The 15,668-nt window shown below is 50.5% G+C and overlaps 7 protein-coding genes across 7 annotated transcripts; 3 read left to right on the top strand and 4 right to left on the bottom strand.

The window, feature by feature from the left end:
* Window positions 1-903: 903 nt before the first annotated feature.
* Window positions 904-3,285, bottom strand: N7506_008137 (putative R3H domain protein; the record flags this gene model as incomplete). Its single annotated transcript, XM_056957430.1, has 1 exon — window positions 904-3,285. One exon carries the CDS (start codon window positions 3,283-3,285, stop codon window positions 904-906), a length of 2,382 nt encoding a protein of 793 aa, XP_056811764.1.
* A 1,140-nt stretch (window positions 3,286-4,425) lies between these two features.
* N7506_008136 (uncharacterized protein) lies at window positions 4,426-5,176 on the top strand (the record flags this gene model as incomplete). The annotated part of the gene is made up of 2 exons (XM_056957429.1): window positions 4,426-4,445; window positions 4,507-5,176. The coding sequence occupies 2 exons, from the start codon at window positions 4,426-4,428 to the stop codon at window positions 5,174-5,176; spliced, it is 690 nt and encodes a 229-aa protein (XP_056811763.1).
* A 422-nt stretch (window positions 5,177-5,598) lies between these two features.
* N7506_008135 (CCDC12/cwf18 family protein) lies at window positions 5,599-6,198 on the bottom strand (the record flags this gene model as incomplete). The annotated part of the gene is made up of 1 exon (XM_056957428.1): window positions 5,599-6,198. One exon carries the CDS (start codon window positions 6,196-6,198, stop codon window positions 5,599-5,601), a length of 600 nt encoding a protein of 199 aa, XP_056811762.1.
* A 433-nt stretch (window positions 6,199-6,631) lies between these two features.
* On the top strand, window positions 6,632-8,869 carry N7506_008134 (pentatricopeptide repeat protein; the record flags this gene model as incomplete). The annotated part of the gene is made up of 1 exon (XM_056957427.1): window positions 6,632-8,869. One exon carries the CDS (start codon window positions 6,632-6,634, stop codon window positions 8,867-8,869), a length of 2,238 nt encoding a protein of 745 aa, XP_056811761.1.
* A 1,766-nt stretch (window positions 8,870-10,635) lies between these two features.
* On the top strand, window positions 10,636-11,531 carry N7506_008133 (putative transcription initiation factor TFIID subunit 13; the record flags this gene model as incomplete). Its single annotated transcript, XM_056957426.1, has 2 exons — window positions 10,636-11,017; window positions 11,074-11,531. 2 exons carry the CDS (start codon window positions 10,636-10,638, stop codon window positions 11,529-11,531), a joined length of 840 nt encoding a protein of 279 aa, XP_056811760.1.
* A 642-nt stretch (window positions 11,532-12,173) lies between these two features.
* N7506_008132 (uncharacterized protein) lies at window positions 12,174-12,898 on the bottom strand (the record flags this gene model as incomplete). The annotated part of the gene is made up of 3 exons (XM_056957425.1): window positions 12,174-12,420; window positions 12,521-12,727; window positions 12,822-12,898. The coding sequence occupies 3 exons, from the start codon at window positions 12,896-12,898 to the stop codon at window positions 12,174-12,176; spliced, it is 531 nt and encodes a 176-aa protein (XP_056811759.1).
* A 1,552-nt stretch (window positions 12,899-14,450) lies between these two features.
* On the bottom strand, window positions 14,451-15,584 carry N7506_008131 (eukaryotic translation initiation factor 3 subunit F; the record flags this gene model as incomplete). Its single annotated transcript, XM_056957424.1, has 3 exons — window positions 14,451-14,664; window positions 14,720-15,432; window positions 15,483-15,584. 3 exons carry the CDS (start codon window positions 15,582-15,584, stop codon window positions 14,451-14,453), a joined length of 1,029 nt encoding a protein of 342 aa, XP_056811758.1.
* Between the last annotated feature and the right edge of the window lie 84 nt (window positions 15,585-15,668).

Raw genomic sequence — 15,668 nt, 5'->3', positions numbered from 1 at the left:
ACAAGTGACAGGGAGTTAACTTCTGCTATACATCCATATTTGTTTTTCAAAGCCTGTTCTTTTGATTCCAAGGTAAATAGCCAAAAAAGGAGCAAGGTGATCGGGAATCTTGGGCTTCATGATCCACGGGTGGTTGGAAGCCACACCACCCTCTCAAATGCCCATCAAAAGACGCGTTACAGTCGCCCGGCCCTAGTTCAGGAGATACAAGGCTGACTCTCTTCCCTTTAAAAAGCAAGATCCTCAAGGTCCCAGAATCGGTGTAAAGATGGTGGATCAGTATGATATCACCAGCCCTAACCCATCGGCTGTTTCTTGGTTCTACACCCTTACCACCACCTCCAGCAGCTGGAGCCTTAGATAGGTGTGATGAAAGGCGCACCAAGTTAATGTTAGGACAAATGCTATAAGACCAGTCGCTTCTACTTTACTGAATGTCATGAAGAACTTGAAATACCTCAAACGAATTCAAATCCTACCCAAGTTCTACAAGGCCTACGATTGTTCATGTACCATTTGTTGCGCCTTCTTGTGACTTTGCACAGCTGGAAAGCCAGCTTCCAAAGTTCACGAGGCCTCCAGGTAGATGAAGGGCATTGGAATTGGGGGCTTTATGTGGCGACCTTGGGAGTCTAGGTAAAGCGCGAGGTTGGAAGGGCATGGGTTCATTATGAAGATCCGTAGCTACCTATGAGAAACAAGACAGACCTGAGCGCCCAGATCGCCATGCATTACCGACTGTACAAAGCCCCAGAGCTTTAACTGTCACATGTAAACAGACGAATAGACTTCACAAGACAACAGGATAACCACTGAAGAGTCCAAATGGATCTATCGGTCATTTTTACGCGCTCAATTTCACCGGCAATGCAGATAGGCATTGACAAAGCAAACGATCCAAAGCTAATTCTGTTTCGGAAGAGCAACACCCCCCGACACGACAAGCGGTCCATTTGAAACACCGTTGCCGACGTACATTGGAACGTGCGCGGGCACTGACGCCGGAACAGATCGATTTTTCAGATCGAAGTCGGATGGGACCTCTGATGGTGGAGGCTTGGGGGGAAGGTGGGATGGTGTTCCCCATTTGGCGATTGAGTCTCGAGGTCCCATGGGCATACGGGGAGGCTCCATGGGTCGGCCGGCGGGAGCTTCACTATACCCGTTCCACTGTGGTTGGGAACTTGGCTGCATGATGCCATACTGCGAGTTTTGAGTAGGTCTGCTTGTGTGACGCCCAGGAGGAATTCCACCAGGGACGAACGAGCGTGTCTGTGGGTTGAAGTGAGACCGTGGGTAAGCAGGCTGCATGGGATGAGAAGCGGAGGTGTTCTGGAAAGCAGTGTTCATATGTTGCCCGGGGTATTGGTGATAAGGATATCCACCCATGCCGGCACCCATATGCGGTGGCATACCGGGACCCATGTTGGGACCCATGCTGGGTTGCATGTTGGGGGGCATATGTTGGTAGTTAGGCCAGTGTACAGGCGGTCCATTCCGCTGCTGTGGGGACTGTTGGAAATGCGCCTGGTAAGGCGCCGAATTCCAGTTGGGAGGTTGCTGGTATGGTACGGTGTTGGGGACAGCATAGTTACTCAAGGCTGGCGAGGAGGCGTTCGAAGGTGGCTGGTTCATCATCCCCGGTTGATTCATTGGACCGTATCCGGGATAAGGAGATTGCTGCGGCATACCGGTACCTTGCCATGGGCTATTGGGGGGCATTTGAGGTGACATCGCAGCTGGATATTGGGGAGGACCGTTAACTGGCACTGCGCCTGAGTGGATGGCACCGGTTTGTCCAGATGGTAGGTAACCTCCAGATGGTGGAGGAACACCAGGTCCAACCAAATATGGCACTTGATTTGCGGAGCCGTCGTTGACTGGAGTATTGTACGAAGCTGGGCCATTGCTGTATTGTACACCAGGGTACCAGATTTCAAATTGAGAACGAACCTCAAAACTGTCGTCGACAGGAGTGCGTTGCTTCTGGTTCTTTTTGCGACCATTGGTTGAACTTGCACGTGAAATGTCGTGATTCGACTCACCGCTGGTGGGCTCCGACTTTGCAGAGTCAGGGAAGTCACGGAAAATTCGCTCACGTACTTGGTGATATTTCGCTTCACGCTCCTCCCGTGTTAGGGCTGCTCGATCTTTGGCGGGGGTAGCTCCAGAAGAGGATCCGTTGCGCTCTCCATCTGGACCACTGTCACCGGCTTCTGAATTGGCCTTGGAAGGGTTGGAAGAGCCTCCCATGCTTCCATCAAGCTGCCCCCCGTCGTTTCGTCGCATGATTTTCATTGCTGGAATAACTGGAGGCGGAGTGGTATTGCTGGCAGCATGTACGGCAGACAAAGGGGTAGGGAGCCGACAGAACGGTGTGCGATGGAGCCTGACCGACGTTACGTTATTGTCAACGAAATGTGTGAGGTGATAATAGTCTCCAAGCTTATGAGCAAGCAGACGTCCAAATGCATTGGAAGGAGGTAGTTCCAAGGATTGCTCGTTGCAATTCTTAATGAAGTATCGAATCTTTTCCTCCAGCTGTAGAATCAAAAGCCGGTCTTTGGGCGACTTCATTGCCTCCAAAAGTTTTTCATCTGGCTCGAGAGGAAACCCATGTAGATTCTGACCATCTTGAACACTGTCAGGATTGGCTGGCATCACAAAATTGTTCGCCACCGAATCCGGAGGAATTGTTCCGTTCATCGCCGGAGACCCATTGAACAAAGGACCGGGAACAGGCAACATGCCGCGTGGACGTGTGGGAACTGCATCGCGGAACGCACGACTGCCAGCTTCAGAGCCTGCTACTGAGTTTGGCGCACCAGAGGCATGTCCGGATAGAGACTCTTCTTCGTCAATGGCTTGAACGCTGGCACTGTCATCAGGTCGCACCGAATCTTTTTCATCCATCGCGAAGGTAGTGACCGAAGCGAGACTTTTTGAGTCGAAGTTGGTCATTTTGGTAGAAGAGGTCGAAAGATGTGTGCGATCATCTTCAAATGAATTTTCCCGCTTAAGCAGGCCATGATCATGGCGAGAAGTCAAGGACCCCCCGGCCTCATTATGCTTCTTCAAAGTGAGGCCAATGTCTTGCACACCTCTTCCAAGGTCATCCACTGCTAGGTCAATGGAACTAGCCTCTGGTGTTTTGTCTAGATTGTGGTGATTGGGCAAGGAAGCACTAGTGCCATTCAAATCCGTGTCATTGGATTCTTCTGATGATGGGGAAATTTCGTGATCACCGGACGCTGGAGAAGGTTGTAGGGTGGAAGGTGCGGGCATGGCGGCGATCTAAATAACGAGTTAACAACATGCTTGAGGGGACTCATGGCCATTACTGATGGTGATGGGTACCTTAGCAAATGAGAGGAGACCTTCCCCGCCTGGAGGGCTTTTTGATGCCATGTCGACACTCCGTGGGATGGTTGATGGGTCCGTGTAGATATCGCAAGAAGAAGAATAATCCGAGATCAAGGTAAGACGCAATCGCTCTCAACACACTTCAGACTCGCAGACGTGGAAAGATTTGGTGCTCGTTTGATTGAGAGGTAGGTCGATGCGTAATTCAGTTTTACACAAGCCCAAAACGAAAGACATATCTCTGGAGAAGGGCAGTCGCCATGGAGGAAAGCTGGGGACATAGTACATTAGCAACAAGATCAACTGAAGCACCGCACCAAGATCGGGGCGACACCGGTGTGAATACAAGCCAATGGAATAAAAATCCCGAAATGATTTTTGGGGTTCTTACATTATATCAAAGCTGGCTCATGATCAGGGAGACGATGAAGGCGTCGTACGGAGGTTTGGTGGGGGGGGACAAATCCGGAGGTGACTTGCCAGTGCAGAAGCCAGGATACTCTAGGTCATCTGAGACGGATGACGAAAGAGTCGAGAAAGAGCTCGATATTCCGGAAGAGCGCAGTTGTAAATGTGAATCCTGATCGCCTGAAGATTCGTGGGCGCATTATTGCCGCGCCCCACCGCCTGTACCGCGCGCCTACAACAATTTTGGGCTTCAAATGGGAACAGTCAATTTGCGCCGTTTCGTTTTACGCTAGATCTTTCCAGTGATCTGACTCGTGGACTCTCCCATACGACTGGACTCTCTCAGAGTATCCTCTGATTCTATTTTAATCCCGAGATTTTCCTGCCAACCGCTTCAATGAATCGATATCGAAATGCTCCAACCCTCCGAGGCCCTAGCAAAGCCTCCGCAACTACTTTGTGCCAAAAATGCCTGAAACGAGATATGTCGTCCCCTTGAACCGAGTCCAACATAACAAACTAACTTCAATGTACGGCACTACAGCTACGAATGCAAGGCATCGGCGCAAGAGCGCCCATATATCCCGCGGCCTTCTCGGACTCAGCAACTACTGAACCCAGAATTGGTACCCAAGCTCTCCAGCGAAAATCCAAATGAGCTACTCCGAACGTGCGTATGGAGAAGATTATCTCTTTCGTCACCACCCTAAGTTTTGCATGACTAATTCGATACAGAGATGGCGTGGCAGATGAATTACTTGCCAGCCGAGAGCAAGAGCGTGGCCGAAAGAGAGACCTTGAGGATACGACAGACCGCCGTGGCACATCCCCAAAGCGTGCTCGGTCAATCTCATCGCACTCAATGAGTTCAGTCTCAACGATATCTACGAATCGGTCTTATTCTGCGTCTCCCCGCCGCAGTAGAAATGACGCACATGATAGTCGTCGACATGGTTCCAAATCGCCAGAACCTACAAAATCCCGCAAGAGACGCTACAGTGATTCATCTGACAGCCGCTCCAGCTCTGTACACTCAGGACCCACACAACGGTCACCCCCAAGAGAGCGCGACGATGACCGAAACACCCGGCGCCGACGCCGAGAGTCTAGCCCCGACCAGCGAGGCCGCAACCGTGGGGAAGGAAGACGTAGCGAGCATCGCCACCCTCGCAGTAGGAGCGCTGACAAGGACCGAGTCCCACAAGATAGGCGTTCCATGACCCCGGATGCACCCCGTGACCGTGATCGCCAGTACCGGGATAGAGCTAGCCCATCATGCCAGCCTCCCCCAGGGCGCTCAGGACAAAGCTCCAAACCCCGAGCTAACCAGCCTCCACGGGAACGAAGTTTGAGTCCGTTCAGCAAACGTCTTGCCCTAACCCAAGCTATGAATATCGGACGGTAAATAAATACCACAGTTTGAATGATGGATACTTCTTACGGCACATACGAGTGATGGATCTGATTCGGCGCATTCCATGTCTTCTCTCTACGAGGGATCAGTGTATTATTAGCTTTTTACCAAAACTTCTGTCCATTTGCCTTTGCAGTGTAATTCCATTCCAAACCATTAAAAAAGGGTCACCGGGGACAAGCCAATGAAGAGCAAAGAACACGAGACAAGAATGTCCTTTTAGATTGCTTTAATATGAGACTTCCTCAACGCCTTACTTTTCCTCCCGCGGTATGCTCTGACCCAATCGGACGCCTTGATCTAGTAGGAAGGAAGCTAAAGTATGATCAAATGAACAGGAAATAATAAAATACAGGTGTGGCAGAAAAACCTAACAATGCCCTCCCGAGATCCTGGAATAAAGGGTATCACGTTCAAATCGTTTCTTCGTCGCTCTTTTCTTCGTGCTCCCGCATGTGAATGCTTTGAACAAGAGTCTCGCCTTCAATACCCACATCTTCTCCCTGTTCCTCTCCTTTGGTCGTGACCCCTCGCTCCTTCGCAGCGCGCTTGTCGTCCTCCACTCTCTTTCGAACAATGCGGGCGATAGCATTGTCCGTCCGTACATCAAGCACCTTAAGCTTCTCGGCCAGATCTCGCTTCAAATCCCAATTCGGCTTTTTGGGTTGTAGTTTAAGTAAATCGATAGGCGCATCGTCGTCTGAATCTTGCACATTCTCCTCCGCGGCGACTCGTGCAATCTCTGCAGCTTGTTCCTCCAGAGTCACTTTGCCTTCCTGTGGGCCATGCTCGAAACCCAACTTTGGCCCGCGGGCTTCGGCGTCGTAATTGCGGCCGGACAAGAACTTTGAAGTCACATCTGGTGTTGCTTCAGCATCGGGAAGCTCCTCATCTTCGTCGCCGGCTTCATCTGGGTCTTGGTCGGGTTGCTTGCGCTTGAGCGCTGCCAATTTGGCAAGGCGGGCTTTGCGGTCGGTAGCTGCCGCATCGAAGTTGGTGTGATTCGATGACATGTTTTCGAGCAAGAAGTGACTGTCCCCGGAAAAGAAATGACAGAAGAAGACAGGATCAAAGTTGTTTATGGTGTTCTGAAAAGGATCTCAAGCCCCTCCGATCCTCTGAAAAGTGAAGCGGATAATGTTGGATCAATAAAAGTAGGTGGTGCGCCACACACCAGCCACGGCAAAATAAGGCGGAATACCAACTTTCTTCATCTCCGACTCCGCGCAACTCCCTCGCACTGCAACAACACCCTGGATGTATGTCATTCAAACCTTCTGAATGTCACTCGGTCCCCGACTCGCTCAGTCCCGTCTGAACGGGTTGCTTTTGCCATGTCGACATCAGCAATGGCGCCGGGGCTGCGGCGCAAATTTTCGGCATAGAGCACGCCTATCTACGTCCGATCCCCGGGCAGTTCTACAACCCAGCGTGGAAAAGACCCCAATGTCCTCCGAAATCCGTCACATCAACTACGATCCATCCAGCCCCCATCGACCGAGCAGCGAACAGTCACAACGGGGCGTATCACATGAACAAAACATACAACAGGGACAGACACAACGTCAACACCCAACGAGCAACAAAACTGGCCACTCAAAATCGGATCTCCCGCTGATTGGTTGGGATCAAATAACAAGTGTCGCCTCTTTGCGAAAGCTTGACCGCAATGTGGTGGGAAAAGCGGCCATCAGAGTCAACCTCGCAATCCAGAGCAATGGTAACAGGCTGACACAGCAAGCAATGTTTGCAGCTCTAAACTTGCGTTTGAACTCACTATTCTCGCGAGAATTGGCAAACCGGCAATGGCAATTTGCTTACAGAGCCATATTCAAGGCCAAGCTACTTGACCAAGATGTCACCAACACTACCTTGATCCTAAGTGTCAAAGACAATGTTAAAACCCTACTCGATCTAGCTCTTGAGGACTGCTATGGATCTTTCCAGAAAGCATGGGCTGCACTGGATCGACGCACCAAAGCCTCTGTCTGGCAGCGTCTCGCTATCTGGATGTTGCAAAATTCACCGGAGAAGGTTTTGGACTATCTAATCGTCACCACGGACTCAAGTCTGGATTGTCCAGATTTCAACATGGTATCTGATTGTTTTCTCTACTTGGAAAAATTCTACTATGATGGCTGGCTCCGTGATTGGTCAAGCGGCAAACATACTTATGCGACAGCTGTTGAAGCATGTATGAGTCCAAAGACCTGGCCTATTGTGAATCCTCCCCACGCAGGATTTCGGCTTTTCATCAATAGAGCTGAACTCAATGGGGTTCTAGAGGCATACCGGCGCATCAAGGAGTTCAACGTTCGCATGAAACCGGAAACAGTGCTTTGTTTTATGAAAAGATTCACAGAGTTCAGAAAAGTGGAACATGCACTCGAAGCTCTTGAGTGGGTTTCTCAAATTAAGGATCCAGATTTTGACATGGCCTCGCAAGGAGTGTTACGACACTGCTGCAAGCTTTTGACACTGGACACCGTCGAAGACAAAGCGGGAAGCCGCAATTTCCGAATCCTTCCACAGCTTCTCAAAATGGGCGTTCAGCCAGACCGTGACATGATGAATGTGGTGCTTGCCAATGCTTATGACACCGGCGATCCTCAGCTTGGAGAGGACATGCTCCAGTTTATGCAAAGTCACAACCACAAACTCGACTCTTATACCTACGTGACACTCCTAACAGATGCAGTAGCTCGAGGCGATCAAGCTCGAGTCGATGATTTGACCAGGGAAGTTGAGATGCAGGAAGCCCTCAAGCGAAACCCCCATGTTTTCAGCAAGATATTCCATGCCCACTTCACTTTCACTGCAAAGCATTTGGACCCCGAAACCGATCCTGCAGGCGTGTTCTACTCGATGCTTGAGATGTACAACAAACTCCACGACATATCCCCCCTTAAAGACCTCCTCATCATTCCCACGCACTATACGCCTCCGTCGACGGGACTTGAGATCAAGACTCCTCCCTCACCAGTTGCTCTGTATCTCATGATCGCGACATTCTTTCGCTGCAAGAATAGGAATTATCCAGTGAATCGCATATATGACCAATTCCGCGCGATGGTGATGAAGGGTCACCCCTCTATCGCCCCTCTGGTTGAAAGCGACCACATTTATAATGAATTCCTCATTGCGCTCCGCAAAAATCCGCACACCTTGCCAGCAAGTGTCGCTATTGTTCAGGATATGCTCGACTCATCTTCTCTTCCCACGCAAACCAGCGACGGGAAAAAACTGACACCTGTCGCCCCGTCCTCTCGCACATGGACCATCCTCCTCAGTTCCTTTGTCTTCCACCGCCAACCCGACGCAGCAGAGAAAGTCAAGGAGATGATGGCCAAATACAACGCGAAATTTACCCAGGTGACCTGGAACACCATAATCAATGGTTTTGCGAATAATCAACAAATTCAAGACGCCGCCCTCGCCATCCGACACATGGAGGCGCAAGGATTCTCCATTGACGAGTACACAATGAAGGGTTTACGCTATCTTCGTGATCCTGAGCGCCTTTGGAACTCTATTGAAGAAATGGACCAGATTTATGGACCAGATGGTCACCGAGCATCTCATGCTACAAAACCCGGCTCCGAGGTGCACAAAGGCGAGCAGGAGCGGGATGATTTGATCGACAGTGGCCTGCAGAAGTTGGAGCTGAAGTCCAAGACGCAGTGAGATACCCCTTTGTGTTTGTGCCTGTTGGTCCAAGCAATCTTGAAGCATTTTATACGGGTGGTGTTGGAACCTTGGAAGCTACGGGGCTTAGACTTTTTTTTTTTTTGTACAAACGGCGGACTTCTAACACTTGTATTATTTGCTGTATCATAATTGCATCCGTCTTGTCCATCAATACTTGTGAAACTTACAATGAGGCAGGCCTTCATATATCTCATGGGCCATTCATTCAGTCTGGTCAAGTGACCGGCATCAATCAACTGAGTAATTCATCTACCTCGGCCTCATTAACAAAAGGGTTATATTATGTTGGAACGAAGCTCCCGAAGTATGCAAGTCTGCACGAAGTAAATGCAATTGCAATGCTCAGTTTCGGGTCAGCCGAAACGTTACCCGGCGAGCACCTGGGCAAACACTTGTGGAGGCTATTGGGCGAGCTTGGAACTCGTCATATAGTGATTTCTGGCTGCCTCGCAAGCCCGATCGCCAATATTTCCCTACGTAAGTTTGGACCGGTCTTTCTTTTGGACAGTTTCTCATTCCTTTGAAAGAGGCATCAAAACGTGTCACGGGTGTTCTTGATTGCGCCGGCCACAGACTGCATCTCTGCCATTAACTCTCTTTTTCGCGTCCCAGTTGCAGACTTGACTTCAGGGAAAGTGAGGTATATTGTAGGCGCTCAAACAGACTGGATGAAAAAGGAGAGGACTTGGAGTCAGCAAGAGATGAGCCATCTTCAGTATTGTCTAGGTGGCCAGTGGAAGAACCTTGGGACTGGACAAGTTGAACGTCAACAACAGGATCGGTGGATGATTCGAAGTATTGGACAGGTGCGGAATAGTAATGCTACAGGGCAGTGTCTGGGTCAAATGGCAGCTTGACGTCCAAATTTGCGAGGGGAAAGGCAGCCATTTCTGGCCGGAGATTCTAGTTGTAGGTATGGATATCATGTACTGTACATTGCATCATAAAGGTACTATCCGCCTGATATCATGTTCTCTGAGACCAGAGCATCCAGTGGAGATTGTACTGACAGGCCTTGGTTGTGAACCGCCTCCATGGATGATTGGTTCAAGATGTGAATAACGTAGGGATTCAGGTGAGATCATTTGGGCTGAGACATAAAAGTGAAGCGAGAAGACGTGAGGGTATGGCTGGCGATCAACTGCCTAAGAAGATAGAGACCTGCACATGAAGTTAGTATGTATATGGTGGATTCGCATGACTACCGAACTCGCGACTTTCGTGGGGTAAGACTTACTGCCATCAGGACACAGCAGATGCTCACATATGGGCTGAGCCGCTCTCCGATACGGGCAAACTTCCAGAAGATCCCAAACATCCTAATTTGAAGATCTTTGAGCATTTGTGACTTCGCGAGCATCTATTGGATACTCATACAACCCAATGTGAGTACGTACCCATTCTGATTTCGGTCCATGATACCGGGCATTATCGAATGCGCATAGCTGCTAGTGCAGATAAGCAAGAGCAGCACGAGAAGGAGAGAGCGAAAGTTGAAAAGAGCCGACTAGGTGATTGCATAAGTTAGCGCATTGAGACCATGTTGTCATCGGGGTTGTCGCGACATCAGCACAGTCGCAGCTATCTGCATGATGTGACTGTCGAAAGATCCCCCTGTTGCTGAGAGATTAGTGGACTCACCATGTCGAATCCTTGCCCGTAGTTGGGGCAGAGAAGAACAGTCGATGTCGAGATGGGAAGTGTCCGTTTGCTAATGGGAGTCCCAGCTTATTCTGCCCAAAATGTCCGCCAACCGCACGGCCCCGAAGAAGGCCCCGAAGAAGCGGGTATCCTTCAAGCTCCAATCGTCGTCACCTTCGACTTCTACGCCAAGCCACGCGGCAAACCCCTCGGCCAACAATCACTCACTCCCTATTCCCAACCGGCTATCAGGCTCAGCCTCCAACGCTACGCCCCAGCCTCCGCAGGTCCACGCTCTGCCCGCAACTCCCTGGCCGTTCAATGAGCAAGACACTCATCTGATCTCCGCTGGTTACCAACCCCAGTGGACACCCAAGAAATCGGAAACCGAGCCTCCAAGCAGAGGCAAGAAAAGCTCAGCCATGGCGGAACCACGCGCTCGAATGGCCCGTCACAAAGGGCAAATGAATTTCCAGAACGAGCGTGTGTCTCATCTGTCCAATGGATTGCATCAACCCAATCAAGCTAACGCATCACAGTTCGCCTCCTACTCCTCGCCTACGGAGACCCAAGCCCTCACCCTTCTTTCCCGAATGAACCGCTCCCGGAGACAGTTCGTGTTCTCGACGAGATAGTCACGGACTTTGTCCTGGAAGTATGCCACGGCGCCGCGCAAGTCGCGCATCACGCTCGTCGCCAAAAGATCAAGGTCGAAGACTTCCGCTTTGCACTGCGCCGCGATCCAAACAAACTCGGACGTGTCCAGGAGCTGCTCCGCATGGAGCGTGAGCTGAAAGAGGCTCGTAAGGCTTTCGATCAGAACGACGACCAAGTTGCCAAGGAGGCGGGGAAGAAGGGAGCCGCCGCCGCCGCTGCGGCCGCTGCGGCCGGTGAAGATCCCGAAGCGGCAGAGGCTGCTGCTGCTGCGAGTGTCACTGGCAAGAAGGGAAAGAATAAGGGCAAGGGGGAAGAGGGATGCAGCTCGTCGGGGATCTGATGCCACTGAGGAGTCTGTTTCGAAAAAGCGCAAGACCATCGGCTGAACATTCTTTGCTTTCTTCATTGCACTTACTTCCGGTCATGGCGTTGGGTCGAGCGTTTATGGCTGTACAAAACATCATGGGTATTGGCGTTGGTTGATCTTTTAGGTACAGGCCGCTAGGTGCGACTAGGAATCGGAATTCCAGGACATGCGAATTTACTTGAATATGCTTATTAGGATACCCACAATGAATTTTTCTTGTCTGATCATCTTGAGCTACAAAGATATATCATCACAACCTCGATGTGAGCCCCACATGTAGTCCTTCATGTTGCTTGATAAGAATTCCGAAGAATGGGGTTGCTGGTCTTCGGGCGACAGAAAAAAAATACCCAATTCAATGGGTAGGCGTAGAAGAGCGGACAGAGGTTGCTCTGGTTTAGTATTCAGCTAGATTATGCACCACCAAGCGATGGGACTCGATAGTTAGGTTGGCTTTCGGAAGAAATTGCAGTCCCAGGAGGTTGATATCGCACAGGAGATAGTCCCGAGAACCGAGCAGGCAAGTTTAGCGTAAAGATACTCATCAAGCTGCGCTGTGGAACAGACAAGATGGCATTAGCCATAAATAGCATTTCGGTATCTCACTGATCGTGCCTATTCCTGTCCTTGGCTCAGACGCTTCACTCGAGCTTGTATCCGGAGACTTCGACGGAGGATTTTTGAATCACCGTGATTGAGCCAAGGTGAAGGCTCGGACTTCGTGACCAGATCAAGAAAGGCCTCGGAATTGCGATCCTTTTCCCTGTCGAGAGTATGTGGTGGAAATGGCGAGTGCTCCCAAGCATCCTTCCAGAGAGCCGTGATCCAATTTCCAGAAGCAAGAAGGTAGCAGTGCATATGTCTATATTGAGCCATGAGCATAGATATGGAAGCCATTTGAAGAGGGGAGAGGGGGATGATGTGAAAATGCAAGGTAACATGGATGTTTCCCTTGAACGTACGGCACATAGACATTCCAATAGAAGATCATAAGAGCATCATCAAGATAGCCCATGACTCTCTTAACAACTTTGCAGAGCACAATGAGCCGTATGACTTCCCAAAAGAACTCTAGCATCACATCGACTCCTCCCCGGTTTACTTCCAGCTTCACCCAATTTGCCGCTCCGTCCAATCTACCCATCGAGTCGCTCGGAAAACGAGGGGCGCTATACCATGTTAGTACAGGCCATGGGATTAGCTGCCGTACAAACTCTCACGGGGTTGCAAGGCTGGTGGAGAGAATATATCAAGATCACTCACTGAAGCTTATACGACCATGCCCACAAATAAGCCTGGAAAGCACTCAGACAGAAAACGATGAACGGCTTGAAATTCATGATAGAGAGTATCGTAACAGTTCAGAAACTGAGATTCTCATGCCATCATCTTGGGCTTTATATGCCATGCAAGAAAACCATCCTAAGGCACACATGTCCAAACAAATGTTGCGATAATGAGCTTTCTCGGGCCATCATGCGGTAAAACAGGAATCAACCACGGGACATCAGTATCGACAAATCCATTGACCAGGATCATCCTAGTCATTAATTAGTACCAATAGTTGTGGGTGTTGATGTTGATTCGCCGTCGCTGACAGTTGAATTAAGGTTTCGAGCCTAGACTTGCCAGAAAAAGCCCTAACTAGTGTTCTAAACAGGTTCTGTTCCCCAGTATACTATTTTGAAGCGTTATAGAAATGTCAGAATACTAGAATTTTATCTTTTGTGCCTGTACATGTCGTTATCACCCCCCTCAGGTCTGTTTAACGACCATCCGAAGTTATTTGTTGCCAGCCGGGGCCGCCGAAGCGAAGTACTTATTGACTCGATGCCCACGACTCAAAGGGTTCTCGTTCTCTGTAAAATTTGCACTCGTAGGAATAAGACCTTAACTTTAACTTTATATCTAGTTCAAACCCTATACTTGACGATGATTAGCGCTTTTTCCTGGCTTACAGCCTCAGATTTCAAGAGCACTATCGATATGTACCAAAACAATATTGATACCGAGCCGACTGCCCACCTGGCAGGTGACTGTATGTTCCCACTCGTGGATCAGGTTCCAAAGGTTACAGTTAGAGTATCGGCCTCTCAATAATTCGCTTTCGCCCAGCATTATATGCGTACGATTCCATTTATGAATGGTTTGTTACATTCCAGAATTCTGAGACCCGAAACCCTAGAAGGCATGAAAAAAATCCATGGATCTTGCAGGCGTGTGGAATGAATGATTCTTCTTCGAGGTATCACGTAGGCTGGTACCAGCCTTTCAAGCCCTGCGGGTTCGAGGTACATAGCCACGGAATTGATGATCAATGTCAACACTTAGGTATCAGCGTCAATGGCAATATCAGGCTAATACGATGTACAATACGAAGAAGCTCTAGAACTTTTATGTCCATTTCATCATAACTGAAAACGCCGCGCCCATAAGATGCGACTTCGTAGAGATCGACCCCGTCGACCGATTTTGTCTTCAACAGTCTAGACTCATCACCAAAGGATATCTGCACAGAACATGAATGATCAGTTATGACTGGTTTCCAATATATCGATCTTTATATGGGGCCAGCCGGGTCGGACGTGGGTGCCTGCTCGAGACGGGCTGACCCCAAAGACCGAGGAACAGAATTGACCGATTCGTTATCCGTGAGTCCCTAAGAGAACATGAAAGTCTCGCAAAAAAAAAGCGTAGAATAGCGGAATAAAGAAATTGAGAGGTTTGGCGGAAGAGGTGGTAACAGGGAAGAGAATCAGCCAAAAATAGGAACGTCGGGAGGGATGGGATAAAAGGAGGTGAACGTTGAACGAAATATCGACGTTCCCTTGGTGAAAGTGTTACTCCCGCGTATCGTCACATTATGCATCAGGGTTGGGTGGAAAAAGCCGTTCATGCGCGAGCCTCCTCGGTGCGCTCCTGGCGGCGGCCGCCCTGGTTGTTGCCCTTGCCACCGCGCTGGTTGCGCTGGCCCTCGCCGGTGGCGGGACCTTCGCCGCCGCCGAGAGTGAGCTGGGCGGTTGCTAGCCGGGTGGAAAGTTCCATCTGTGTGCGAACGGTGTTGGCGAGGTAAGAAACGACGAGGACGTCCTGGATGTGGTTGTTGCTGTGAAATGTTAGTGAGTGCCAACACAAGTAAAATATCCGGAAATTGAACATACAAGTCGCGCTCAATGTCAGCAGGCTCAACCTTGGGGGCAAGAGCAAGAGCGTTGAGGAGGAACTGGCCCATAGCGGTGGAGGCGGGGGTTTCCTCGTCGATCACGGACTCGACGTAGCGGGAGACACGGTCAATCATGGAGATGACCTCCTCAACAGCGCGCTCGAGGGAATCGATGTCGGAGGTGACGGTGGCGGAACGGTCCTCGGCATCCTTGGCGCTGGCGATAGACTCAAGACCGCTCTTGTCGGCCTCGGCGTAGCGGAGCTCGTAGGGAACGGGGATGAAAGCAGCGCTGTCGGCAGCGCGTTCGGCGGTGACACCAACGGGAGCGGAGATATAAGCCCGGGTCTCGAGGTCCTTGCCGGCCTCAGTGGAGACAGTCAAGTGGACAGCGGGGTGAGGCCATGTGCCATCACCTTGGCCGCTGTAGAAGTTCTGAATGAGAGCGGAGAAGGTGTTCAGCTCGGAGGCAGTGGCGTACCAGCCAACCAGGACTTCGCGGGGGTTGGCCTTCAAGTGGAGGGCGAGCATCTGCTTGTGGTATTCCATATCGACTTCGACCTGGTCCTCAGCCTCGGAGTGGCCGACGGCGAAGGCGGATCGGACCTCAACCTCGCTTCCATCCTCAGATCGTGTTCCCAGCAAAGTACCGATGACGCGCTCCTGATCGGCATTGCGGCGGAGAGAGTGGTCGAGAACGGAGAAAATGGCCTAGAGAGGCATGAGCTTTACCCCTCAGATCATAGGACACCTATACATACCTGGGGCTGAATGACAACGTTAAGAGGGGCAGTGGTGGGAGCGGTCCCAACGCTGACAGGGCCCAGGGGGCGAGCAAGGTGGAGGAAAGAATCTTCAGCCATGTTTAATTGTTGATGGAAATCTTGAAGGTTCAAATCCCCAAACTCGACAGGCTTCTCTCGGAGGTTCAATTTTTCCTTAGAGTG

Source organism: Penicillium brevicompactum, assembly GCF_028827555.1.
Source record: "Penicillium brevicompactum strain IBT 35665 chromosome Unknown utg000005l_segment0_segment0, whole genome shotgun sequence".
In the NCBI taxonomy this organism is placed as follows: Eukaryota; Fungi; Ascomycota; class Eurotiomycetes; order Eurotiales; family Aspergillaceae; genus Penicillium; species Penicillium brevicompactum.
The sequence above is the reverse complement of the archived record's forward strand: the minus strand, read 5'-3'. Positions and strand labels throughout refer to the sequence as shown.